General features: G+C 38.0%; 1 protein-coding gene across 3 annotated transcripts; it reads right to left on the bottom strand.

Annotated features, from left to right (window-relative positions):
• Positions 1-200: 200 nt before the first annotated feature.
• Positions 201-25,910, bottom strand: LOC127421432 (terminal nucleotidyltransferase 4A-like). 3 transcript variants are annotated; one of them, XM_051664473.1, is made up of 13 exons: positions 24,457-25,910; positions 21,881-22,004; positions 21,720-21,766; positions 18,813-18,933; positions 18,558-18,665; positions 14,557-14,685; positions 14,058-14,271; positions 9,915-10,041; positions 9,720-9,826; positions 8,728-8,909; positions 6,131-6,277; positions 5,823-5,978; positions 201-2,785 (listed from the first exon to the last, which is right to left on the bottom strand). In XM_051664473.1, the coding sequence occupies exons 1-13, from the start codon at positions 25,236-25,238 to the stop codon at positions 2,639-2,641; spliced, it is 2,391 nt and encodes a 796-aa protein (XP_051520433.1). In that variant the 5' UTR covers positions 25,239-25,910; the 3' UTR covers positions 201-2,638. The 3 variants fall into 3 exon arrangements, with proteins under 3 accessions (XP_051520433.1, XP_051520435.1, XP_051520434.1); XM_051664475.1 differs by having other exon boundaries at positions 5,925-5,978; XM_051664474.1 differs by having other exon boundaries at positions 14,557-14,682.
• Positions 25,911-26,979: the final 1,069 nt, after the last annotated feature.

Genomic DNA, 26,979 nt, shown 5'->3' with positions numbered 1-26,979 from the left:
CTTAGAGCGCATTGGGCATTCCAAATTGGGGAGAAAAGGGGAGAGAGAGAAAAAAAAAAAAAGTATTGAACCTGGAACATTCCTTTAAATACAGTGCAAACAGTTGAACATGACAGTCCACGCAACACTTGAAGGGCAGTTTTATTCATTTACTAAAGGAACAATAAGGAAAAAGTGAGACGTGACCTATAAATGTTTTAAGATGTTTATTTAAAAAATAAAATAGAAAAAAAAAATTACATACAAATATTGAAGGAAAACAAAAACAATTCCTCCGTCTGACTTCTTGGATGCTGGGTGGCCACATTGAGGGCTTTCTATATAAGGACTGACAAGTTCAGGAGTGTTTTTGGCCACTGACAGAAGTCAGCAAAAAAAACCAAAAAAATTAAAATCAGTCATTGATATTCAATGAGGAGTGTCACACTGTATCTAGCAGTACATCACCACAAAGGTTAAACCATTACAGAGTGATACACTTCCAACTGTCCAACACATCTCCACAGATTCACTCAGGAAAAGGAGGGAGCCATTTTCATTTGGGCAAACTATTAAGTACAGCAAACGGAGTCCTTAGCAGATGGACAAAAGGGCATGGGAGGAGTTGCCTCAATGTCTAACACTCTTTGCAAAAGATGCTGGTTCTATCTAAAAGCAGAAACTGCAATTAGAGTTACATTTGCCCTATTGCATTGATAGGCAGGCGATTCAAGAGTTACAAAGGCAATCCTGTAGCTCATAATATTTCTTAAGTGTCTTCGTATTCAGATATGACTTCGTAAAATACTTCACATAAGTTTGTGGCAATCAAAATCATTCCATACAGAGTGCAGGAGGCATTCAAAGTGTTTTTTGACAGTTGCCATTAACATGGTTGTAGCATTGTAACAGCAGTACATGTAGTCCGGTTGATCTCCAGGAAGAAAACTTGCGCTCCAGTGAAATTTCAGTTCAAGGCGGCGGCAGCGGCAGCAGCAGCAGCAGCAGCAGGATATTCCAAACAAGACGTTTGGTTGTTTTTCCCTTTAGAACAGACACACGTACCTTGATAAGCCAGCTAAACGCATTGCTCTCTCAGGCCTGGGTCCATTAATGGTACTCCGGTTTGTCTCTTGACAAGATTTACAAGCAATGGCTCTCATAAGGGACACAGCAAGAGATTTTCAAAACTCCACTTGCATAGTAACAACAACCTGTATGCCTGTGATGTTCTGAACAACAGAGATACAGTTGTAGTGTGCCATATAGAAACAGAAAAATATACAGTACAATATAGTACAGGAATAGGTCTTTACCGAAAAGGCATTTATTAGCACAAGTACCTGGCAATAAATGCACAAAGATTCCAGAAAGGAATCAAAATAAATTCCCTCTCCATTAGTCTGTTTGATTTGGGTGCCCATTCAAATGTCTGAAAAGGTCCGTTTAGGGCACCTTGCATAAAGCTGCACTGATCTGGAGTCTGCTCGCACGTTCATTAGAGCTTCCCTAAAACAATTCTCTCTTCTCACACTTACCTATAGCAATTTAAAATGGATGGACAGACACACACATACACACATAAATGAAAGCGCATTCAGACCGGAGCAATTTCAGAGGCAAATCAACTTCACGGGCCATTTCTGCGCACAAAGAGCATTACTCTTACAGCCTCAATGCCACAAATCTACAACCGTAAAGACAAACAAAAGAGACAAATAAAACCAACAACTCAGTCTCCAAAAAAAAAAAAAAAACAAAAAAAAAAAAAGCGAAATGGCACCACCTATAGGCAAAGAGTGGAAAGTCATTCTGCAAGATCTAAACTGGCCACTTCCACGGGCTTATCCAGGTGCAACCAATGCGGAGAAAAAGGGGAGAAGGGAATATAAACAGTTGGACTTTTTTTAAAACAGACTTTTCCCACTTAAGAAGCCTGTCTGACAGGATCTGTAAACAATCAATGAAATTAAAAACGCTACAAAAATAAAAACATTTTTACAAAAAGAGCTAAAAAAAAAAAAAAAAAAAAAAAAGAGGGCTGACACAGAAAATCAAATTAAATATGTTTCCATAGTGAAAGAAAAACAGAGAAATTAAGAAGTTATTGCACAAAAAGGTCAAAGTTGCTTGATGCGTGTATAGTCAATATAGTGGGGACTCTGGAAGCATCTTGAGTGCAGGATTTGAAGCCAGCATTACACACATACTCACAAAAAGTGGCAATCACCTTGGAAACACCCCGATACAACAAATATTAAACGCTCAATTCCACTTAATCTTGTCCCATATGTGGAGGGTGTCTGCTTTAGGCTGAAAATGTGAAGACGGTAAAAAAGGGGTATGACACACACGAAAAGGAACGTTCACCTGTGAACAGGGAATTGTGGAGTAGATGACCAAAAATGTCCTGTTCTTGAAGCTTCCTTGGGAAGACTGCACAGGTCAAAAAAACAAAAACTGGCAGACTGAACTACTTAGCACCACCATCACCACAACTACTGAACGAGGAGTTGGGTTTCAAACGCTGGTCGCTCTGTCCTCGCTCCATCAGTAGGAGGGCTCAATGGGTTCTCATCATTTTAAGACAGAACCACTGGGGTGGGGTGGAAGAGGAAACAAGTGAAAAGGAAGCATCCAGAGGGGAGCAGCGTCATCTTTATCTGCTGACGCTGGCCGGTAGACTGTCCCGCTTCCTGCGCCGCCAGGTGTTGCGGTTGTACTGAATGTGGCTTCGGTTGGAAAGGACGGGACTGTGCACCACGGCGGGATTGTGGAAGCCCTTCAGAGGGAACTTGGGACCTGTCTGCAGGTGACAGAAAAGACAAATGGCAATTTAGGACAGCATTAACAAATACTGTATGGGCCAGGTATGTAGAGGTCTAGTGCTTAAATAGGCATCAGCATCAACACTGAAAGAGAACCTCAAAAGCAACTGATTAAAAACACTTTACATAGGCAGGCACTTATTCGGGAAACAAATAAGGAAAAAAAAAAAAGGAATCATGTTGCCAATGCCACAATCTAATAAGTGCATATTTTTTATTTGACCATTTTGTTTCCTGACATTCTTCATTCAGTACTGAATAAATATTTTGTGCATGGTTTATGGTCATTTTTCCGGTCATTACAAAGAAGGCTTCTGATAACAGAAAAAATTAAATAAAAATAGAATGAGTGAGGCATGTGCACAATGTTCAGTTTCGTTTAGTGTTTTGTTCTACCTAATGTCTCCCTCTATTGGCTATTCTGAGAATATTTTCTTGAAAGTGTTTCACATGATATTAAAAGGTAGTTTGTGCTTTTCAAGGTCAGTTAGCTCACTACAATTATCAGTGAATCAAAATCCACCTGTATTCATCTTTGGCCTTTGATAGTTACCTCAGTATGTGTTGTAGTTATTGTATACATTTGGGGTGTGCACGAGTAATTGATTAATCGAGTACTCGTTCAGCTTTAAATATTAGTGAAAATACTACTCTTATGTTGCAATTTGATTTTCGTTTGTGCCCTTGCCTGCCGTGGGAAACAATAAAACTGCTTTCACCTAAATCTTGCCTTTGCAAGCCAATACATTGGTTGGTGCTGTGGATACATGACGTCGTTAAAGGAATAGTTCACACCAATTTGATTTAAAGTAATTGTATCGCTTCATAAGACTTGAAATGTATGTTTCTATGTGTGGGGGTGAAAACGTTTTTTTTTTTTATGCCTAGTGCTCATTTTTTTCAAAAAGAAAAACAGGTTCAAAGGTTGTATTCAAATTCTAAATTTCAAGTAATCAGTTACTATTTTTTTTTTTTTATTTGTTAAGAGTACAACAATTTCTCGAAATTCCCATCCCTAATATACATATTGTCAGTAGGAAATTATAATTATTAATATTTGTAAGCCTTTCATATCCTCTGTGGATCATTTTAAAATGTTTGTTGGATATCATCATTAGCTTGCTGCATAGTTGTCAAGTGCCACTTACAGTGTTGCACAGACATACAAAAATAGTTATGAAAATAGCTGTGTAGCAGTCATGATTCTGTACTTACCCCAGCCAGTATTAATATAGTCAATGAAATTACTGACGAAATGTTTGCTGACAAAAGGGTTTTCTGATAGTCAACGATAACGAAGACTAGATGAAAAAGATAAATCATGGCGATAAATTATTTGAATTAAAACATACTGCTGCCAAAAATATGACAAGATATTTACAATATACCATATAACAGTTTTTTTTTAAAGAATGAAAAATCTAGCATGTCTAGAAATAAAAACGTTTTTCAGGTATTTACAGTTGCGCCATTTACTTTGCAGCTATAGGGGTTTGTGTACTACCACCAAACAAGTACAGACACTCTTTGTATGGTACTCACAGCCTTTGGAAAGGGGCATGAAGCATCAGTGAATTATTCCTCATGATTCAGAGTCTTGGTGATGGAGCCTTAACAAGCTCTTAAGAGGTTATGCGAAGGAGATTTGAACTTGGTATTGGATGATGGGGAGTGGGAAAGAATTAAAAAAAAATGTACTATGTCTAGAGATGCGAGGGTATGCCTTATTTAGTTTTAAGATTATGCATCTTTTCTATTGGACTCCCTCTAGATTGTTTAGGCTTGGTTTAAAAGACACACCTACCTGCTGGCGATGCCAGCTGGAGGATGGAGACATCTGTGGTTCTGCACTAAAATTCAAGAATTCTGGTTAAGAGTCCAGAATCTGTGAGGTTTTAGATACTCAAATTTCATTCTGCCCCAGACTATACATATATTGGGTGATGGGGCGGTTATTAAAGTAGGTGACAAATATACAAAAAGCTGGGTCCAAACTAGTGTAATGATTGGCAGACAAATAATTCTTAGAGGATGGAAATCAATTGGCACACCCACATTTCAAGAATGGTTCACCGAATTGGGCAGGGTGTCGGCATTCAAAAAGATGTCATACAAACAGCTTGGCAGATTAGATGCATATGGTAAGAAATGGGACAAATACATGACCTTTCTGGAAGGCTCTAGGTGAGGGCCATGTGGTGAGAAACCCTTTTTTTTTTAATGTGTTTATATGTGTAAATTAAGGCTTGGACCACAGGAATGTTTGTTGGGGGTTGGGGATTGGGAGGGGGATAGGGAATTAATGGGGGTTAAGGGGGGATAATGGTTGAGTCTGTGTTTTGCTTTGTTCTGTATTGTGTTCAAGAGTCTATCAATCAAAATTTTAATCTTGAAAAAAAAAAAAAAAAAAAAAAAATTACGTGCTACTCGTAACTCAAAATCCTAAGTGCAGTAATTTTTTTTAAATAACTAATACTTTAGTATATTCATTACATGTTACAATAATTGAAAGTAGTTCATACATTTTTCTGAATATTTTAATATCTGGTTACAGCTTGGTCTGTTTCAGGCTTTTGATATTGTCATTTTGCACATTACTAACTATATCTGTAGTTATTTTTGTTAACTAAAATTCTATGCCATTTTGGTTTCATTTAAAAAAAAATTGTTGACTAAAATTAATGATTATCACATGATGAAATATTGACTAAATATAAAAGCACATTTTCATCAAAATACAGAAATTATGACTAAAGAAAAAAGATAACCACAGCACTGATGAATTCTTGATTCAGACTGGTTGACACATCAAGTGTTCTTTAAATTATGAATAATTCCACGATCGTCAGTATTCCTTACATAAGTGCAAATTAAAATGTATACTTTTGTTCTTTGGTTTTCTTGGTTTTACCCCACCTGTCAAAATAATTGTATGCAAACTTGATGTAGGAAGCTGTTTTGTTCACTGTCAAAATATACACAGCATACACACAGTACACATTGGCCACAGCCTACCTTTGGAAGGTGATGGGGACTGGGTAGTGGGCTGGGGGGAGCTGGGGGGACTGCAGGGGGGGGCATGTGGAGGTATGAGGGTGGTCCATCTGCCATACACACCTGTCTGCCAGGTAAAGTGTGGACTGAAATACTGCCTGGTATTGAAACTCTCGCCTGGTACAGAAACAAAGAGAAAGTTAGATCTAAGTATATGCTAGTGTTACCTAACCATTAGGACAAGTTAACTGAGTCTAAGCTCAAATCCAAGTCTAACGTCATCTATATACTGTAGACATCTGATTTTGAGGCAAGTTATGTCTCCTCACCTGGGTGCCTGGGGGCATATTGAGTGCTGCCATGATGCTGGCTTTGCCTGTGCCCATCTGAAGCGCAGGTGGCAGGGGACCAGGTGCCAGAATCTGAAGAGGAAAGGGGGCTACAGGTGGAGCGACATATGGTGTGGAGTCAGAGTCCTGATGTAACAGACAAGGAATGGGAGTCAAAATATGTGAGTGAATGACAAAAAAATAAAATACTAAGCTAGAAAATGAAATTCTGTTATTTATTTACCCTCACGTTGTTCCAAAATAAATACATAAACATTTAAAGAATATCCTGGCTACTCCTTTCCATATGATGAAAGTGAATATTAAAGGGGTCATGTCATGAGGAATCAAATTTTCCTTGATATTTTGACATAAGAGGTCCTTTCTACTATAAAAACCTACTGTAAATTTCAAGCTCAAAACTTAATCCCCAATGCAATAAAAGCATTTATTGAAACCAGGCTGCCAAAACGCCTTGTTTTCTACTTCCATAATATTGTGATGTCACAAAGGGTACTCAATTAATGAGTACAGCAACAACATCAACACCTACTTTACATCATCGCACCCTTGGCCCCGCCCACTGGCCCTGGGTCTCAGTTCGTAAACACACAGTGAGAGAGAGAGAGAGAGAGAGAGAGAGAGAGAGAGAGAGAGAGAGAGAGAGAGAAGGGGCAAACAGTGTGGCCTAGTGTGGTCTAACTATAACTAAACACCAATTGGGACCTATCTGGACAATTTTGAATTATTTTTGTATATAAACATGGACTACACAAACGTCTTTGACTGTTGTCATGTCTCTGGTGCCGCTTTTAGAAGATGCAGTGCCAAATTACAACTCCGTTTTAGGCCATTCGGTTACATTCAGCTACTGCCACTTGTTGATGCGTGCACAAAAATGCTCAACATACTGTTCTTTCGCCCATCTCTGCTATTTTTAATTGTTGGTGTATTTAAAAACACACTAAATGGATGTCTTTAACCATTTTGATGCGTTTCTGACGATGTGCACCTCAGTACAGGATGAAACTGGAATCTGGATGTGTGCGTCTTCATTGTGCTTTGGACTATCAATGTGCGTCATGCAAATGTGTCTTCAGCGTGTTTCAGAGTGGATTGCTTGTAAACCAGTCATAAAATGATTCAAGCTTTGCAAAGGGATTGTTATTGAAAGATGTGGCAGTTAAAAACACTATTGGACCAGATCAAAAACGTAAGTAAACAGTTCCATTCATGAATATTTGAAACCTTGTCTACATCAGGTGCGTCCGCTGACACGACGCGACGGCTTGAGGCTGTCTACACCGGGCGCGTCGATACAAACTTTCTAAACCATTTATTTGTGTTGATGTTGGTAGCAGCAGTGCCAGCGCAAAATGGAATGGGAGATCTGTTTACTGCAACAGACACTTCCATGGTAGACAGCATCATTGATTATAATGGGTTCTATTGCTTTTGACGCGACATGCCTCTCACATCCAGTTGAGCTCGAGACGAACAGTTTAATATATTTGGATGCAATGTATTGGATCTGTGTTATGTGTAAACCCTGAAATGTAATTTTATAATATTGTGGGTTTGTTTATTCTGTTCCGATTGAATTTCAAATATGGCTGCATTTGTGGGGCTGCATGATGTTAGCCAATCAGAACAGTGGGTGTTTACACTGAAGCTTAAGGGAGGAGCTGAGGCCAAAACAGAGCATTTAGACAGAGGGCCATAAACAGGGTGGAAAATGAGCATATATTACTAAATTATGACTGTTTTGGTGCAAAGAATAAAATAAAAACTTCACTAAAATTATCAGTGGACCTCAGGGAAGATAATAAAACTAATATAAGAACATTTCATGACACCTTTAAATAAATAGTTCACCCAAAAATTGTAATTCTCATCATTTACTCACCCACATACTATCTCAGAATTGTATGACTTTCTTTGTTCTGCAGAACACAAATGAAGATTTTTAGAAGAATATATCAGCTCTGTAGGTCTATTCAATGCAAGTGAATGGTGGCCAGAAAAAAAAAGCATATAAAGGCAGCATAAAAGTAATCTATTATACTCAAGTGATGTGATAGGTGTCAGTGAGAAAAAGATCAATACTTAAGACCTTTTTTTACTATAAATCTCCACCTTGACCAGCCCTGACCAGTAGGTGGCGATATGCACAAAGAATGCAAATTGCCAAAAAACAAAATGTGGACGTGAAAGTTTAGATTTTTAGTAAAAAGGACTTAAATATTGATTTGTTTTTCACCCACTACTAGCATATCACTTCAGTAAACAGATTAAACCACTGAAGTTGTATGGATTACTTTTATGCTGCCTTTTGTGTGGTTTTTGGAGCTTCAAAGTTCACTTGCCTTGTATGGACCTACAGAGTTGAGATATTTTTCTGAAAAACTTTGTGTTCAGCTGAAGAAAGTCAAACATCTGGGATGGCATGAGGGTGAGTAAATGAGAGAATTGTCATTTGTGTCAACTATTCCTTTAACCCCCTGGGATTAATAGTCAGATGTTTGGAACGACATTGAGGGTTAGATCATCCTTAAGAGAATTATTCCTTTCAAGTTTGGACGCTGGTTAATGCTTACAATATCGCTGCCTGAAAGTGAGGACGCAGAAGAGGCAGAGGAGTGCTGCTGAGGGCTGGAGAGGGACATGGGTGAATCTGCACTGTGAGGGGAAACAGAGTCCCTCTGCTGCTGGTCCTCCACACCCACACCAAGCAGTGTACTGGACTCTACCTGCTCCACTGAGTCTTTATGGGATGGACCTGCATGCAAAGTGAGTATACAAGTCAGCCACAACTTTACTACAAAAATTACACCACTGCTCTAAGGGAAATCGGAGCATGTTACATTTGACTAGGTGGAAAATCATCAAGGGCCTTTTCCATGTGCAAATAAGCTAACAGATCACACGCATTCTGTTCCATTCGTTGAGCTGCGTCTAGCTTTTTTTTTTTTGTAGTGATCAGCTCCTTAAAGTTCCATGGCCACTTTTCAAAAGGTCACATACTCCATTACCAAACTAATCTACCTTTAAGCCTCAATCTAATAAAGTCCAATCACAGTCAGAGTCATGAATAAGAACACAAGATACCTGAAAGAGGATATAATGTTGATGAGGGAGACACTTCCTCCCTTACAGACAGATGCTCTGTTCAAAAACCTAGTGAGCCACCTTATGGTCTACTACCTGCTCAGACAGCTACCATCTAAGGCAACATACTAAACATCATGGAACCTCATAAGTGACTGAAGCACATGGGAGATGTGACTCAATTGATGTTTCTTTGGATTTTGGACAAAAAAAAAACAAAAAGGTATCTTGGAAGGCAGCATAATATTACTGCCTAAATTTTGGAACAGCCTTTGCATTGAGAGCATGCCCATGATACCTTAAATGCTGTCTAGGTAGGCAGCTCACTAGGTCTAGGAACAGAACTTGTTCAGATTCAGCGATCATCATGCCCCTGACTGTCATTTCAATGAGAACACTGACAGCTGTTATTGGAGGATGTTATCATGCAACGTCAAAAGCAGAAATTCACTGAGGAAATTGTGTTCCTATTAAACCTCACCTGGGTTCCTCTCGATGTGGGAGTTGTGTCTACAACCCCACTTCTTTATGATCCACTCCCTGTAGTCGATCACTTCCTGTGTGACTTTTATTATGCGTCCCAAAGTGCTGAGGGGAAAAGACGGTCACAAACCCGATAAAATAAAACTTGAGTTAGAGAGAGATATTAGGGTGCTTGTATGCAAGAAAGTTGTACCTGTCGCTGTCTTTGTTGGGGTAGGAACGCGCAAGAGGTGAGACAGCGTGACCCAGAATTATATACGCGTAGTCAAATGCCTCTTTCACCTGCATGGCCCCATAAGAGCTTCTGCCCACATCATTACCTAAGCAGTTCATCAAAAACATAGTCCTTTATTAAGTCAAGTTTCTGTAAAATACTTTTTCAAAAGTTGATATTCATGACTAAAGAACAGGGGTGTAACGATGCATCGATATGGATGGATTCAACGCGTAAACATCTATGTAAATTTTTTAAGATGCACCTTTATTTTGACACTCATGCAAGCCACGTCTGTACACATTACTGTCAGGCAATGCAGCAACCTTATGATATTCTCACTTTAAAAGCGCAAAACTTGCTTCTCATGTGGGACATGGATGTCCGTGGGGGTGATAGAAGCCTGAAGTTTTATCCGTGCACGCCGGTCAACCTGGCCTCCTTCGAAATGCGAGCTCTGGTTTCAGGATATCACAGAGCGGCTCAAATGTGCGATTAAATCGGACTTGATATTGTGGCGAATGAGACACATTTGAATTCTTTATGAGAATGTCCCATTTAAAGTGTTATGGAGCAAAATCAACCATGTGAAATGACAGCCCCGACATTCTGAACAGCACAGACGAGGGAAAGAGAAAACACCTGCCCTGCACCACCATTAATTAAAAGACTTGTCACATCTACACAATCAACATTTACCACAGTAAACTGTAGCAGAATTTTTCAGTACAACTGTAGAAGTTGTAGCCATCCTCCTGTTGTGGATATGTAAGTATTTTGGATTGAAAGACATCATAGAGATGACAAATTGTCACTTTAATGTTCACCTCATTCAGTTAAGCTTCAAAATGGCTTTTTTCCAAATTCTAGTGAGGTGTCCATCTAGACAGCATTTTAAGACTCCATGTTGCCTTCTAAAGCCCTATTTGGATGGCAATTATTTTACATGGGGACGTGAGATAATTCCAGCATTTACAGGTGGTAGTCAGTGATTTTATAGCCATCCGAATCCAAAATGTCAGTTTTTCTCCCACGAGAAGATTTCGGCAAAATTACCTACTATTTTTTGACAAACACCAAGGTCGTGTGGTAATTTAATTACTGTCCGAATCCACATCTCTGAGTTTATAATCAGATAATAGTTTGGAAATCCTTTTTGACCACTGCTAAGTGCCATACCTTTGCGCTGCGCTTGGTAACAGCTCTAATGATAATATGGACAGTTGTGAAATTTGGAGGATTGTGTAACAGACATTTTTTAAATAATTCACAATAATAAAATCACGTCACACTTCACCACAGTGAGTGGGAACTCTTTAGTAGAAGGGAAAGAAAAACATCATGGAACCTCATAAGTGACTAAAGCACATGGAAGAAAGAAAAACGAGAGACAGATCATGTAAACTTTTTAAATGGTCCATTATTATGGCAGCAATGTAAAAAAAAAACTGTAATATCACATTTTAATGTAGAAACATTTACTAAATACATTAATACAGTTGAATTCAGAAGTTTAGATACACCTTGGCCAAATACATTTAAACGCAGTTTTTCACAATTCCTGACATTTAATCGTAGAAAACATTCCCTGTCTTAGGTCAGTTAGGATCACTACTTTATTTTAAGAATGTGAAATGTCAGAATAATAGTAGAGAGAATGATTTATTTCAGCTTTTCTTTCATCACATTCACAGTGGGTCAGAAGTTTATATACTCTTTGTTAGTATTTGGTAGCATTGCTTTTAAATTGTTCAAACATTTTGAGTATTCTCACAATAAGTTGACATTTTGTCCCATTCCTCCAGACAGAACTGGTGTAACTGAGACATGTTTGTAGGCCTCCTTGCTTGCACACGCTTTTTCAATTCTGCCCACACATTTGCTATCAGACTGAGGTCAGGGCTTTGTGATGGCCACTCCAATACCTCGACTATGTTGTCCTTAAGCCACTTTGCCACAACTTTGTAGGTATGCTTGGGGTCATTGTCCATTCGGAAGACCCATTTGTGACGAGCTTTAACTTCTGGCTGATGTCTTGATGTTGCTTCCATATATCCACATAACTTTCCTTCCTCATGATGCCATCTATTTTGGGAAATGCACCAGTCCCTCCTGCAGCAAAGCATCCCAACAACATGATGCTACCACCCCCATGCTTCACGGTTGGGATGGTGAACTTCGGCTTGCAAGCCTCACCCTTTTTCCTCCAAACATAATGATGGTCATTATGGCCAAACAGTTCAATTTTTGTTTCATTACACCAGAGGACATTTCTCCAAAAAGTAAGATCTTTGTCCCTATGTGCACTTGCAAACTGTAGTCTGGCTTTTTTTATGCCGGTTTTGGAGCAGTGGCTTCTTCCTTGCCGAGCAGCCTTTCAGGTTATGTTGATATAGGACTCGTTTTACTGTGGATATAGATACTTGTCTATCGGTTTCCTCCAGCATCTTCACAAGGTCCTTTGCTGTTGTTCTGGGATTGATTTGCAAATTTTGCACCAAACTATGTTCATCTCTAGGGGACAGAATGTGTCTCCTTCCTGAGTGGTATGATGGCTGCGTGGTCCCATGGTGTTTATACTTGCATACTATTGTTTGTATAGATGAACGTGGTACCTTCAGGCATTTGAAAATTGCTCCCAAGGATGGACCAGACTTGTTCTGAGGTCTTGGCTGATTTCTTTTCATTTTTCCACGATGTTGAGCAAAGAGGCACCGAGTATGAAGGTAGGCCTTAAAATACATCCACAGGTACACCTCCAATTCAGTACACCTCCTGTCAGTAGCTAATTGGCTAAAGGCTTCACATCATTTTCTGGAATTTTCCAAGCTGCTTAAAGGCACAGTTAACTTTGTGTATGTAAACTTCTGACCCACAGGAATTGTGATATACTCAATTAAAAGTGAAACAATATGTCTGTAAACAATTGTTGGAAAAATTACTCATATCATGCACAAAGAAGATGTCCTAAACGACTTGCCAAAACTATAGTTTGCCAATATTAAATCTGTGGAGTGGTTAAAAAATTTAGTTTTAATGACTTCAACCTAAGTGTATGTAAACTTCTGACTTCAACTGTACATAGCATGATTACTCGTTTATACGTGTAAAGTAGACCCAGAAATGTTGCCGGGTTAATGTCTATCTTATTTAAAAGGTTTAATTTCCACCTCCACTTTTTCAAACACTGACAGATGATTCCAAATGATGTCCATCATTTTGATAGATAAAACATAAGAAAACCATTTTTACCATTGCTCCTCAAATTTCATTTGAACCATCTTTACTGTCCTTGATATGTGCGGCTTCAATGTCTCCTTGTGTGCTTGTGTGAAAAGGCAACTGAGGTGATGCAAAAGAAAAAACGTTTCCACGACTATTCACAAGTGGATTATGACAGTCAAAAGAGAGAACATGGCAAATTTACTGTGACTCCCTCAGCAGCTGTACTAGAAATCTCATTACATCTGTGGTAAATGTTTTTTTTGGGTTTTTTTTTTTTAAACAAATTCCATGGTAATAAACCACAAAACTTAATGTTATAAATTTGCAGCAAATAATTAAATTGAAAATGTGAAAATATATAAAAGTTTGCTAGATTTACACTGATAAATAAAGCAAAAATACTTCAAAGTCTGTGAAAAAGGTCTATAGAACGTGAAAAAAAAAATAATGTACTGTTTTTCCCAGATACACTTGAAATTTAATCCAAGTACAACTGTAACATTTTGAGCATATTACTTTATTATTTTAATGGCATATCTGCATTAACGAGAAGTTGACTGATTAATAGTTTTTGCCCAGTTAATCAGCACCTGCTTTTGATTATCGGCAAAAATCAACAACGATATAGCTGATAGCTTTTCCCCATGGATGGCGTTGGAGGGATCTAGAATCAGAATAGAGTATGAATGTTTTAAATTTTGAGGTGACTGGGTGGTGATTAATTTTTGTCCGAGATGCATAAGGACGGAAATGCGATGAGGTGTCATGCATGTTAGAGTTGCTGTTTATGAGGTTCTATTAAAGTTTTGGATGCTGCCTAAGATGGTGACACAATGTTTTGGAGAAGAGCTAACGATTTGTTGACATAATATTTGGGATCTGTTGCATGTAAAGTACCTGGAAGGAGAGGGTCCTCTATACAGAGCATGGAGGGTCTGTAGCCGTTGCTCATTGCCTTTATGATGTCTTCTTTAGCCATGTACGCACCACCGTTCTTTATCCTGATACCTGTCTTCAAGTAGTTGAAATGTCTCCCATAAAGCTCAAAGAACTCAATGAGCAGAATGCCAAGATTCATGTTGGGATTCCTCGCATCAATTCTTGGGTGTAACTGTGGGTGTAAACCAAGACACGTGCAAGACAAGACAAAAAGTCTCTTTATTTGTTTGGTAAAGTTATTTATGGAATGAATGTGGCGGTTTCAAAGGGTACCAAAATATGCATAATAAGTAATGACAAAACTCTAAATGTAAAAATTATTCCTGACATTAAGCAGACATTTTTTCTCATTGTATGCAAATGCATGCTGAAGTTTTCATGCTAGAGAGCTAGACTGGCCCCTTCCCCCATCCAACACATCATATAAAAAAAGTTTCAAGCAAGACTTCATTTGCACCTGCAAGAAGCTAATGACCATCAGGATGAGACTGTAGGAGCTGATTCCTCCTGTGAAGACTTCGTTTAGGTCTCGCTGTAGGAGGAACTGCTTCAGCACAAAGATTAAATAAGGCAGCACGGTATACTTCTGTGTGGGACAAGATGGAAAAGTGTTATGTTAGACTTCATAAACTGTATTAGAATCTGAAAATCTGTCTCTGGTGTCCCGATCACGTGGCCTACGAGACAGACTGCCTGGTAATCACCAACTGTGATCAGTCTAGATTTCTTACGGGAGGGTCTTGAATTTTTTTTTTTTCAGATCACTTTGCGATGTGTAAAGTTGGGAACCGAAAACCGATTCCGTTTTTTTTTTTTTTTTAAACACCAGAACTGTATTTTTTTCATGACTTTAGGTTCAGTTAACAGATCCCAACCATGCAATCTTCCACCAATGCAGATGAAAACTGTACAAAAAAATTCTGACAACATTTCCAGCAGCAGCACTGCCATGCTACTGAATCTGTTAAGGAACTGCAATCGCTAATAGTAGGGTTTCTGCAGGTTCGAAGGAATGAAATAAGACTTTTTAAGGCCAAATAAAAGAATTTAAGACCACTTTCGCAACAATAATAATAAAATAATAAAAAAATACAAAACCACTGAGGCTACTTGGATGTCACTGGACATGTTTTTTTATATTTTATTGTGCATTTGTGTTTTCTTTTTTTAAGTTAATACAACATTAAAACACTAAATGAATTTCATTAAGAATGCATGCAGCCTAAAGTATGTATCTTGTGACCCTTCTCTTCTTTAGTCACTTGCTTTCCAGCAAGACGCGATGCAATAGACCAATGCTTTGGCAACATCACCGCTTATGTCAAACATGGTAGTGGTGGCAAAAACCATGTGCAAAAAGTACTTTTATCAGATTACGTTGCTGAAAAATGATTTCGAGGGCTCTTGTTGACTGCTGTGGCTTCAAACCATCAACAGAGCTGACTGGACTGAGAACATTTCAACTCAAAACTTTGCAGCAAAAATGTATAGCGAACATGATTACATGTTTGTTTGTATTGCTAAAAATATGTTTGTATTTATGATGGTTTTGTGTCATACTTTCGTTTAATCTTTTAATCTGTCAAATCTAACACAACTGTCAGCGGGTTTTCTGCCACTATTTACTGCGCATGTGCTGACATTTTGTAAACAAGAGGATTGGTCTATAGACCTTATTCACAGTAGTGCCATGTTTGATTTTTAATGGGAATGGAAATGAAGCTGTGAGGGATAGACTTACCATCTCTTCAAAGGCATGCACGGTATAAATCTGTAAAAAGCTCCTATATCACATCTGATTTTCCACAACTCATGTTGTCTGGAGTTCTTTGTATACTGAAAGTTCTTGGACAGATACTTTATCAATGTTTTGTCTGCAGAATGATCCAAAAAACACTTTAAACTGCAGTACAGCCCATTGAAGAGACATATATATGGTGCTGCTGTGAATAAGGTGTAGCATGTGCTGAATAATATTTATACATTTTTTTCTTGGCAGATACCTTTAACAAATACTTTAACAGGTAGTTAAAGGGCAGTTCATTTAAAAATTACATTTCTGTCATCACTGCTCACCCTTGAGTCTGTATGAATTGTTCTCTGCCGTGGAACAAAAAAGGAGATTTAATGGTGACTGAAACTCCCTAATATCTCCTTTTGATATCCACTGAAATAAGTCATACAGGTTTGCAACAGCATGAAGGTAAGTGATGACAATTTTCATTTTTGTGTGAAATATCTCAAGTAAAAGTCAAAAGTCATCAGTTATCTTAAAAATGGCCGTTTAAAGTTGACAATATGTATTGGAAATTTTAACAGATTCAGTTATGAAAGAGAACTGTGCTGCATAATTAGTTATGATGTATTTTGAAAACAAATTATATACTTAATATTAATTACAGATAATATATTTTCATATGTATATTATTAATATTATAATATTTATATAATTATATTATTATTGTTTTGTATATTACAATATTTTTTAAATTGACTGATTCAGATGGCAGAGAAAATACCTGTATGTGTTAGATCTAGAGAGATGGAGATGAGAGATGTAACAGGTGTAACTCTGCAGCTGAGTAGTTCTGTTTGCTTTACAGTTCAAGGTGATATGAAATAAGGAAGTGCCACAATTTGAAAGGCATCAAAAGACGCTCCAACCTCGCACACTTGCAAATTGTAATGTTGACAGCTTTGTCGATTATAAGCAGGAGTGATAGTATTAGCGCATCGCTCGCTTACAGAGACGCAGAATAACACCATTTGCATTTCTGTTTAATGGGTTTAAGTAGGTTTATACATGTGTAACATCGTTAATTCAGTAAAAATGCACTTCCGTGTGCACGCTCACACTAAACTCGAGCGTAAGCTGCTAAACGCACGAGAGAGAGAGCGTGAGAGCGAGAGAGATGATTTTGACTCGATAAGCGTCTCCTCTATTCACGCCCCAAAATTTAAGACCTCAGTAAACGGAATTTTAGACTTCTTGTTATTTAAGATATTTAAGACTTTTTATGGCCTTAAATTTTAAGAAGTAAATTTAAGATTAAGACTTTTTAAGGACCCGCGGGTACCCTGAATAGGGAACAGGAATCATTAAATTCCTTATGATTCCCATCCCTTTCGATGTGCCACTGCATGACATGGCAGGTGTACTGAAGATATTCCAAGAACTCTTGCGCATGTATGCGCTTTTGCAAAAATGTAGATAAGGTGGTTTTCTTTTAAAGCCTCATCTAGCTGGCAAAGATTAAAACCTTTGCTTTGGCACACAGATTGCGCATTACATCACAAGGCAGTCCTTAATTGTTATCCAGTATGCATCAGGACATATTAGTGTTAACACTACAAATGTGTCCCTGACCAGGTCTGATGGTGGTTTGAGTGATCTGATCGCAATGCACCTCAGTGCACATTGGCCCCCATTTTAACTTGCATTTAACACTGTCCATTCCTGTTTGGATCACTTCAGACAGATGCTAATACCAGTTGTAAAATGGGTCAAAGAGGCAGACATGGAAATGGCAGATGCAGCTATCTGCCACTTGATAACATCCAGCTGTTCAAATCATGGAGCAGCAGGAATATTTAGACTCCGAAATGTGACAGAAAGTGTAATCAAATCTGGAGATTGGCCAACAAATCTTACATTCCTCCTCCAAGTATAAGATCTTTGTTCCAGTCCTTACCCAAGAATCTGACACTGTCGTCTGAAAACACCTCTTACAGAAAAAAAAAGCTGGTGGGAATTCATTCAGGTGGATGCACAGATGAGAACTATGAAGGTGATCTGCTGTCAGCAGGGACTAAAGCAGGTATGCAGAGGGAAAAGAGCTCGGCAGAAGAGTGTCAAACCAGCAGGTTGTCACACCCTTATTCAAACATCTGGGTTGAAAGCTTGCTGACAGATGCTAAGCTATGCTTCACCCTCTAGCCAAACATAGACACTATTTGCCCGACAAGAAATCAGAAAACTTGGAGCATATCTAAGACATGAAGAACATGTCAAATGTGATTTACAAAAATTGTCACTGAACGAATCAGTGAACAAATCTGAATGACAGAGAAACATCATCTAGAGTTAATTCACTCCGTTAAACAAATGTGACATTTATGGTATTAATAGGCTTTTGTGGTTTTTAATATAACTTTGAACTATAGAAATTGTAAAATGATTGATTCATGTTCTGTAATTTTTGTTAAGAAATGGAGAATAGATGGAGAACAAAAAGGAATGATTAGGACAGATGAAACTTGCTGCCAATAAATAGACAGTTGTAAATAAATAGACGCACCGCTGTTGAATAAAAAAATTTGGTGGGAAACACTGTTAAGTATTCATTTGTTTTACCCCAAATACGAGTATGCTTTTTTCCTTAAACCGCAAACAATACATAATACATGCCATTAGTGAACAATACATGCTTAAACAGGTTCTAAAAGCTGAATGTTTACCTTGACATATTCTTTGATGAAGCTAGCAGCTTTGATGCCCGTCTCCACGTTGAAACTGATGTCCACTTTCACCTCTGTGTCTTGATCTGTTAGTTTGATGATTGGTACCTTCAAAATTCAAAAACAGATATTGTAAATTTAATCTCAGGTGAGAACAAAAACTAAGCACATTCAGGGCCAAAAATGTAAACCTCTGCAAATGAAACCATTAAATTGTGTAGAGCTAGTGATAGATCAACATGACAGTACTCTTACCGTAGCTTTGTCGAGAACTTTGATGGAATAAGGTTCTGCCACACTGTGTTTTCTGAGGGCCTGCTCCAACTGCTGCAGCGGAGGTTTCTCCCATTTCCCAAACACCACCAGGTCAATGTCACTACATTATACAGAATAAAAGCTTAAGATTTCTCATCCAGCTATGTTTATAAATACCTCGCAATTTCCAGGAAAATTGTTAAAATCAACACAGGCCAGGAAGCCAAAGGGAAGCCCAGATATAACAAATGTCCACAATTTCCACATGAAAGCAAAACCACCTTATAGCTGACAAACCAACACCACATTCTTTCAGTAAAACTTCTCTGAAGTGTTTAGCCAAGTACTTAAGGCCTACTGACATTAACATAAGGTCTTTAAAGGCTTATACAATCCAAAATTAGACAAAACTGTTGGACTCAATATTCTTTAACTGTTAAAGTGCACCTATTATGATTTTTAAACGTGCCTAATTTTATTTTAAAAGGTCTCATACAATAGATTTACATGCATCCGAGGTCAAAAACACTTTAATTTGCTCATAATTTAAATTGCAGCATTACCTTTTTTTCCCAGTGTCAAAAATGACTCGTTCAATGATCCATTCTAAAGGATTCATTCTAAACTCCTCCTTTCAGAGAGCCTGCACTGCTCTGATTGGTCAGATGTCCCAGTCTGTTGTGATTGGTCTACTGCTTACAGCGCGTGTCGGAAAAGAAACGCCCACAACCATATCCGAGTTTCAGCTCCGTCTGAAAAAATGTCTGTTTTACCTTACCAATTTGTGCCAGAGTCCGATTGTGATACATCGGAAGATCAACCCGAACCACCATCGCAAGCACGACGAGAACAGGATGTTTCTCTTTGGTAAGTTTATATGTAGTTTGACAATAACGCGAGTTAGCCTGCACCGGCTGTACATGTAAACAGACCAGAGGCGGGTTTTTTGTTACCAAATTACATAGGTTAGTACAGGAAGTACGTCTGGAATTACTAACAACTCGTTTCAGGTGTTCAGAATCGGTTCTTTCTTTTGGGAGTCAATAACTCCATTTGTCATGCACTTTGATTTTTGAAACTTTGCAGACTTTTTTACATTCACAAACAGCTATATAACACACTACATGAAAGGTAATATTTGAAAAACCATAATAGGTGCTCTTGAAGTATCTAGTTTGTATTTTCTCTTTTAAAGAGAAAAATAAGGCTTTTACTTTATAATTTTTACACTTGCACTTGTCCTCCAACAACTTGAAAGACTTCAGAAGACATGATGTTTCCGGTAAGGGAACATAGCATGCAACAATGCACCCTGGTTTTTACGGTGCATTCTGGGAATTTTTACAGAGCAACCGTTTCAGTGCACTGGAACGATTTTGTGATTGGGACAGCCCTAGAAATGGCTGACTCCCTGGTCAGTGGCCCGACTACTGAACTAGGGAGCTGATTGAGACACACCCTATAATGAAGTACATACATTGATTACATTGCTCTTTGATCTTACGGTGCATAAAACACTCCCACTGTACAGTAGGGCTGGGCGATATGTAAAAAATATTTTGTTGATAATGGCCTTAATAATATCACGATATACGATTGCTGTCAACCCCCCGATGAGGGTCGGTGAATATTTTTGCTTTATTGATTTTGCTTTAAAAATTAAATGTATTGAAACATGAAAAACAAAAGACATTTCTAAATTCAAATTGCACTTTAAACGAAAAAGCAATAAAATAACGGTGATAAAAAAACAAAAAAACAAAACGCATATAACCACCTCCCCATATCCTTCGGCCCCATTTGCCAACACACAAGTATCCATCAACGAGAACAGGTGGAAAATTACTAACAGCCTACAGTTTAGGAACTAAAGACAATTATAAATGTAAAGATAATAATAATCATAATAAATAAGCCTAATAAATTGCTTTGTGTTTCAAAAATAATGATGACAAATGTGTGTTCTTATCGAAGTTGTGTTTGTATTGCGTTTTGGTAATACAGTTTATGCTGCCTAAAGAAAAGAAAATCTTAGGTTCAAGGTGAACGTGTCTTGCATTATTTTATGATTTAATCACTTTCGTCTTTGTTTCTTTAATACAAAGATATATACAGTATTACTGAACCTGCAGAGTTGCGTTCACAACGCATGTTAACTTCGAACTGCTCCATGGAAATAAAGTGAACTAAACTCACAGCACCTCCTGAGATGATCAGAGATCATTTGCAGCATTCTCATAGACGACATAATTCTTACAAACAGTTTTCAGATGAATGAAACAGAGGAGAAAAAAAAAAAGTGATAACTCTTTACATGTGCCTGTTCCACGAGACAGGCTTGCACTGCACGCCTCTGACCAAACAGTGAATCAGACACGCACTGACGACTTTTCTTTTGTCTGTTCTTAAAAATATAATAAAGTGTGTTTCTTCAAGCGTGACTTTGTGTCTAACGGTATTTCTTGTCATGTGTCACTCCGAGACGTCTTACAGGTCGCTCCGCCTGTTGCGGGTAGATGAGCAAAATTCCCCGCGCATGAAATACATTTGGACAAGGAACTTGCGAACTGGATTCAGCCTTGTCGCATTTGGCGGGTGCTAGTTTCACTCCCTGGGCTACTGTTGAATATATTTGCTGACTTCCTAGATCCATGGTTTTGGCATTTACCAATACTGTCAATCATCGTCTGTAAATTGAGTGTTGCAATCGGCATCGGAATATTTGTAAGATATCGTCAGTATCTGATTACATCGTCCTATCACCCAGCCCTACTGTACAGCAAAAACAGATCATAAACACATACATTAAGAGTGATACAATCTCTGTTAAGTGTTCTGTTCATAATCTTTCTATGCTGGGTTTCCACTAAATGTGCAAGATCAAGCAGACTACACATGCCAATTTACCTGGTTGGGAGATAGAGTCCAGTGCTAAAGCTGCCAAAAATCTGGACCTATGTACATTTAAGGAAAAAAAGGGTTTCAAAGACTTACTCTTTATATTCACCACTAATTTAAAATGCTAATAGCCAAAAAGTTCAAACACATTTGTGCTTTCACTTGCTTACATCAGCGGTTGGCCACAACTCCTTGATGACCGATTCTATTCTGTCCACCACCTCCTGTCTCATGGTGGCCTCCTCGGGACGAGGAGACATGAAATTGTAGAAGTCCATGATTTCTTCATGCAGCCTTGGGACAAAATGAAGACTATTTGTTAAGGGGCAAGTGAAACAGTTTAAGCAGCAACTGGTCCAATGGTTACCATAACAATACAGAAGAATGCCAGCAAACGAATGGCGGGAAGGCAAGTAATTGTAAACTTGGCTGTTTTTAAATTTGATCCCATTTCATACATTCCTAAGATTATGAATGACATATTTAAAGGGATTTTTCATAGAAAATGAAAATTGTGTCATCATTTAGTCAACTCCGTGTTGTTTCAAAAACCCATATGACAAACTTTCTTATTTGGAGCACAAAAGGATGATGTCAGGTAGAAAGCTAGCCTCAGTCACCATTCACTTTCATTATAGCTTTTCATACAATGAAAGCAAATATTGACTGAGGCCAAAATTCTTCCTAACATCTCCTTTTGTGTTCCAAGTCAATACTGATTTGGAACAACATGGGGTTGAGTAAATGCTGACAGAATTGTCATTTTTGGGTGAACCATCACTTCAATACTTCCACTGGTCTATATACAAGTCTCTTTACATTTTTAAAATGAGTTAACATACAAATTTGTCAGTTACAAGGTCTTAATTTCTCAAACAACAACAACAAACTTCCAAACAAGCATCACTACTCATTAGCAGTCACAAACATTTGAAAGCTGACTACCTAAACAGTATTTTTGCACCTATAATGCCCCAAAATGCTGTCTAAGTAGGCAGCTCACTATGTTATGAGACACAGCCAAAAAAATTCCAGAGGGGTGCAACCATCCACTGCAAATATAACATGTTCATGCAACAGATACTACCATTCTCACAGACCTACATTTGCTGGGTTACTAAAGACTTGAACACACATTTTATCAAGTCAAGTGCCAAGTTTAAAATGTTATACTGCCTGACACGTTCCTTTGACTTTACAAAACAGCAATTGTTCAATCACTAAAACACATGAATGCTAAACTACAGGTGTCCAGTCATGATAATGGACAGGCGAGGACAACAAATGTTAAAGGGATAGTTCACCCAAAAATGAAAATTCTCTCATCATTTACTCACCCTCTTGCCATCAAAGATGTGTATGACTTTCATTCTTCTGCAGAACACAAATGAAGATTTTTAGAAGAATATTTCAGCTCTGTTGGTCCATACAGTGCAAGTGAATGGTGACCAAAACTTTGAAGCTACAAAAAGCACATAAAGGCAGCATAAAAGTAACCCATAAGACAGTGATTTAATTCATGTCTTCAGAAGAAACCTATTTGGTTTTGGATGAGAACAGACCAAAATAGATTTCTTTTTTTCACAATAAATCTTGACATCATCAGTCTCCTTAGTGATCAATATTTCAACCATATTCATTCTCAAGCTTCAAACGGACATTCAATCCATTATGAGCATCTCTCTCTCCCTGTATTATATTCGCTTTTCTGTTTGTGCAATCATATTTTAGAGCTCCTTGTGTGGAATGACGCGATTTCCATTTGTATGCGTATTCTGCGTTACTTAAGAGATCGTGCGAATTGGACAGAACAGCTGCTAAAATAAAAACATTTATGTATCGTGCCACGTAAAAAACCTTACACCCCTTGTCAAGCGCTTGGGATTGTAATCGAGCTTGAAATCATGATAGTGCCTAGAGACTGCAAATGCAAGGTGAAAAGGGGTTATATTTTGGTCTGTTCTAACAAAAAAAAAAAAAAAAAAAAAAGGATTGGATCGCTTCATAAGACATGGATTAACCCACTGGAGTTGTGTAGATTACTTTTATGCTGCCTTTGTGTGCTTTTTGGAGCTTCAAAGTTCTGGCACCATTCACTTGCATTATATGGACCTACAGAGCTGAAATATTCTTCTAAAAATCTTCATTTGTGTTCTGCTGAAGAAAAAAGTCATACACATCTGGTATGGCATGAGGGTGAGTAAATAATGAGGGAATTTTCATTTTTGTGTGAACTATTGCTTTAAATGGCCTGTTGTTGTCAAATTCAAAAGTGATAAACTGGTTGTTAATATATTTTTATTTGGAAAACTGTGCGCAGGAATAAACTCAGTAACTTCAGTTGTCTACATATAACATGAAATTAAAAGTCAAACTGCCCTCTTTTTTAAAATCTCAGTCACGTAAAAACAATCAATCGGGGCGGGCGCGTACACATACATATTCCGTAACCACAAGTGACCCAACCCACAGACCGCAGCGGCTCCGACCCGAACCCAGGACACCACCAGCTAACATGCTAAAGCTAAAACCCCGGCCCAAAACGACTAATACTACTCACTGACACCTTATCGCACACACAAGTCACACAATATTCTGTAAATGTTTAAAACGCCCCATACTAGTGCACGCCCAGTATAAACAACGATGTCCACAGAGTAGCACGGCTAACACAGTAGCTGCAATCAAATTCGGCGACTTGTAACAGAATATTACACCCGATGAAAGCAAAAACAACTCATCTCACCCGTCCACTCCTGGGTTATATTTCCTCGTCTTCCAAGGCGTGCCGGAGTTGTCATAATTGCCATTAGTCCAGTTGGAGAGCAAGTAGTTAATCCCGTAGGTGCTGGCCTTATTATCGCTTTTCCTGCGGCCCGGGTGATGGTGGTGATGATGATGATGATGGTGGCTGTGTATCGCTGCAGGATGGGACGGATGTCGTTTCAAACAGCCTTGCTGCTGCTCTTGATGAAAAAGCCGTGGATGAAGAGGATGATGGTGGTTGACATTATTCAGTACGCTCTCGCTGCAACTTAAAAACGGATGGCCGCCACCGACAGCCTTGTTCATATTCCCAGCGATCATATTAGGGCTTGTAGTCCTTATTTTAGAGCAGCTTGACGTAGAATCTGCTGAAGATGAAACCGTGCCAGTCTTTAGAGGCATTTCACCCTCGGCTGTACCTACCGTGACCGCGTTTCCATTGAACGCATGAGCCGCAGAGCTCGGGATTGCAGTGCCGTTGATTTGAATACGAGTGCTGTTATTTGCATTGCTCTGATGATGGCTGCTGCTGCTGCTGCTGCTGGATGGAGCAGACGCAGGGCTGTTGCAAACGCCTTTGCCAGACGCTACATTCTTATACACGTCAAACGCTGGAGAATTGACACAGAATTTGTGGTGAAGGTGGTTCGGGTGCTGACCCGTGTTAGTCCGGTTTACCTGAGACGTTTCCCACACACGCATCCACAAAGCGTTCGCAGGACCTTTCTGTTCCGGCTGAATCCATGCGACCCTCGGATCCATTCAACTTCTCTTTTAACAGCCCTGTCAAGCAGAAGAACGCCTTTCTCCCCTCCGTTCAGCGGACAACTTTGATTCCGGACCGCGAGAGTCTGCCTGTAAACTGGGTTACACGAAACGACAGGGAAATAACGAAGTGTCAAACGCCACAAGCAACGGGAATCAATTAGTGGCCCTTTTCCCCCGCTAGCTATAAACTGTTAGCTAAAACTATACAGTGTTTCCAATATGGCGTATTCCCTTGAACCCCGAAATTCAACACGCATGTGTAGGATTTAAACCATCGGTCTGCACCTATTGGCAGCACGAGCACACCCCTCCAGACTCCACACCGAGCAGGCGCAGTCGGAGCCTTTTCAGCAGCCCCACCCTTCTGAACAGCAAGTATGTGAGGGGAGAATTTACATGATTGTACTCTACAAGCGTCGCGACAAGACTAGAACACTTACATAATAATTAAAGCATCGCACGTTTGTAGTAAAGACAGCTTCGGGTGCAATAGTTTGTTAATGATCTAAATTAAATGATATATGTTGCTATGCTACTTTAAAGGTCACACTATATACATATCACTCACCCAGCTCTTATATATACACACTCTTTAGAACAACAAAATTAAGATTTGAAGACTTACCAAACATGCATCAATGTTAGACTGATTTAGAATGAAAAATTGCACAAAATATAATATATATATATATATATATATATATATATATATATATATATATATATAATATAATATTAATAATTTCTAAAGATTTAAAATGATTTAGGATTAATAAATTATGAACAATGTAATGCCTTTGCCTGACAAATATGTATTCAAGTAATCTATAAAAAGCTATAAAAAGTAACTCTAATCTGATTATGAGTGTTTTAAAATGTAATGTTATCTAATTACAAGTTCTTGATTTTTTTGTAATCTGATCATGTAATTTTGATTAAATGTAATCCGTTACCACCCAGCACTGTGCATATACATATATATATATATATATATATATATATATATATATATATATATATATATGAGCTGGTAAATCAAAATATAAATAAAATATATATTTAACTTATAAAAATATCTTCATAAAATAAAATTTTATATATATATATATATATATATATATATATATATATATATATATATATATATACACACACACACACACACACACTACCATTCAAAAGTTTAGGGTCACTCATTCTTTATTTTATTTATTTCACATTTAGAATAATAGTAAAGTCATCAAAACTATGGAATAACATAAATGGAACTATGGGAATTATGTTGTGACTAAACAAAATCCAAAATAAATCAAAACTGTGTTATATTTTAGCATCTTCAGAGTAGTCACCCTTTGCCTAGAATTTGCAGACATGTACTCTTGACATTTTCTCAACCAGCTTCTTGAGGTATCACCCTGGGATGCTTTTTAAACAGTATTGAAGGAGTTCCCATCTATATATTGGGCACTTACTGGCTGCTTTTCTTAATTATTCGGTCCAAGTTATCCATTTCAAAAACTTTTTTTTTTAAATATAATTTTAGTTTGGTAATGAAATAAATTAATATGTTGGCACAATTATATTTTTGTCTACAAAACTAATTTCATTTAAGCATACGCCTTCAGATCAAAAGATTTTTAAAATCATGAGAAACATTTCGGTCAAGTGTTTCAAAACTTTTGAACGGTATTGTATATAATTTATATATATATATATATATATATATATATATATA

The sequence above is a fragment of the Myxocyprinus asiaticus genome, chromosome 30 (assembly GCF_019703515.2).
Source record: "Myxocyprinus asiaticus isolate MX2 ecotype Aquarium Trade chromosome 30, UBuf_Myxa_2, whole genome shotgun sequence".
Taxonomy (NCBI): Eukaryota; Metazoa; Chordata; class Actinopteri; order Cypriniformes; family Catostomidae; genus Myxocyprinus; species Myxocyprinus asiaticus.
This window is presented reverse-complemented; position numbering and strand designations above follow the sequence as displayed.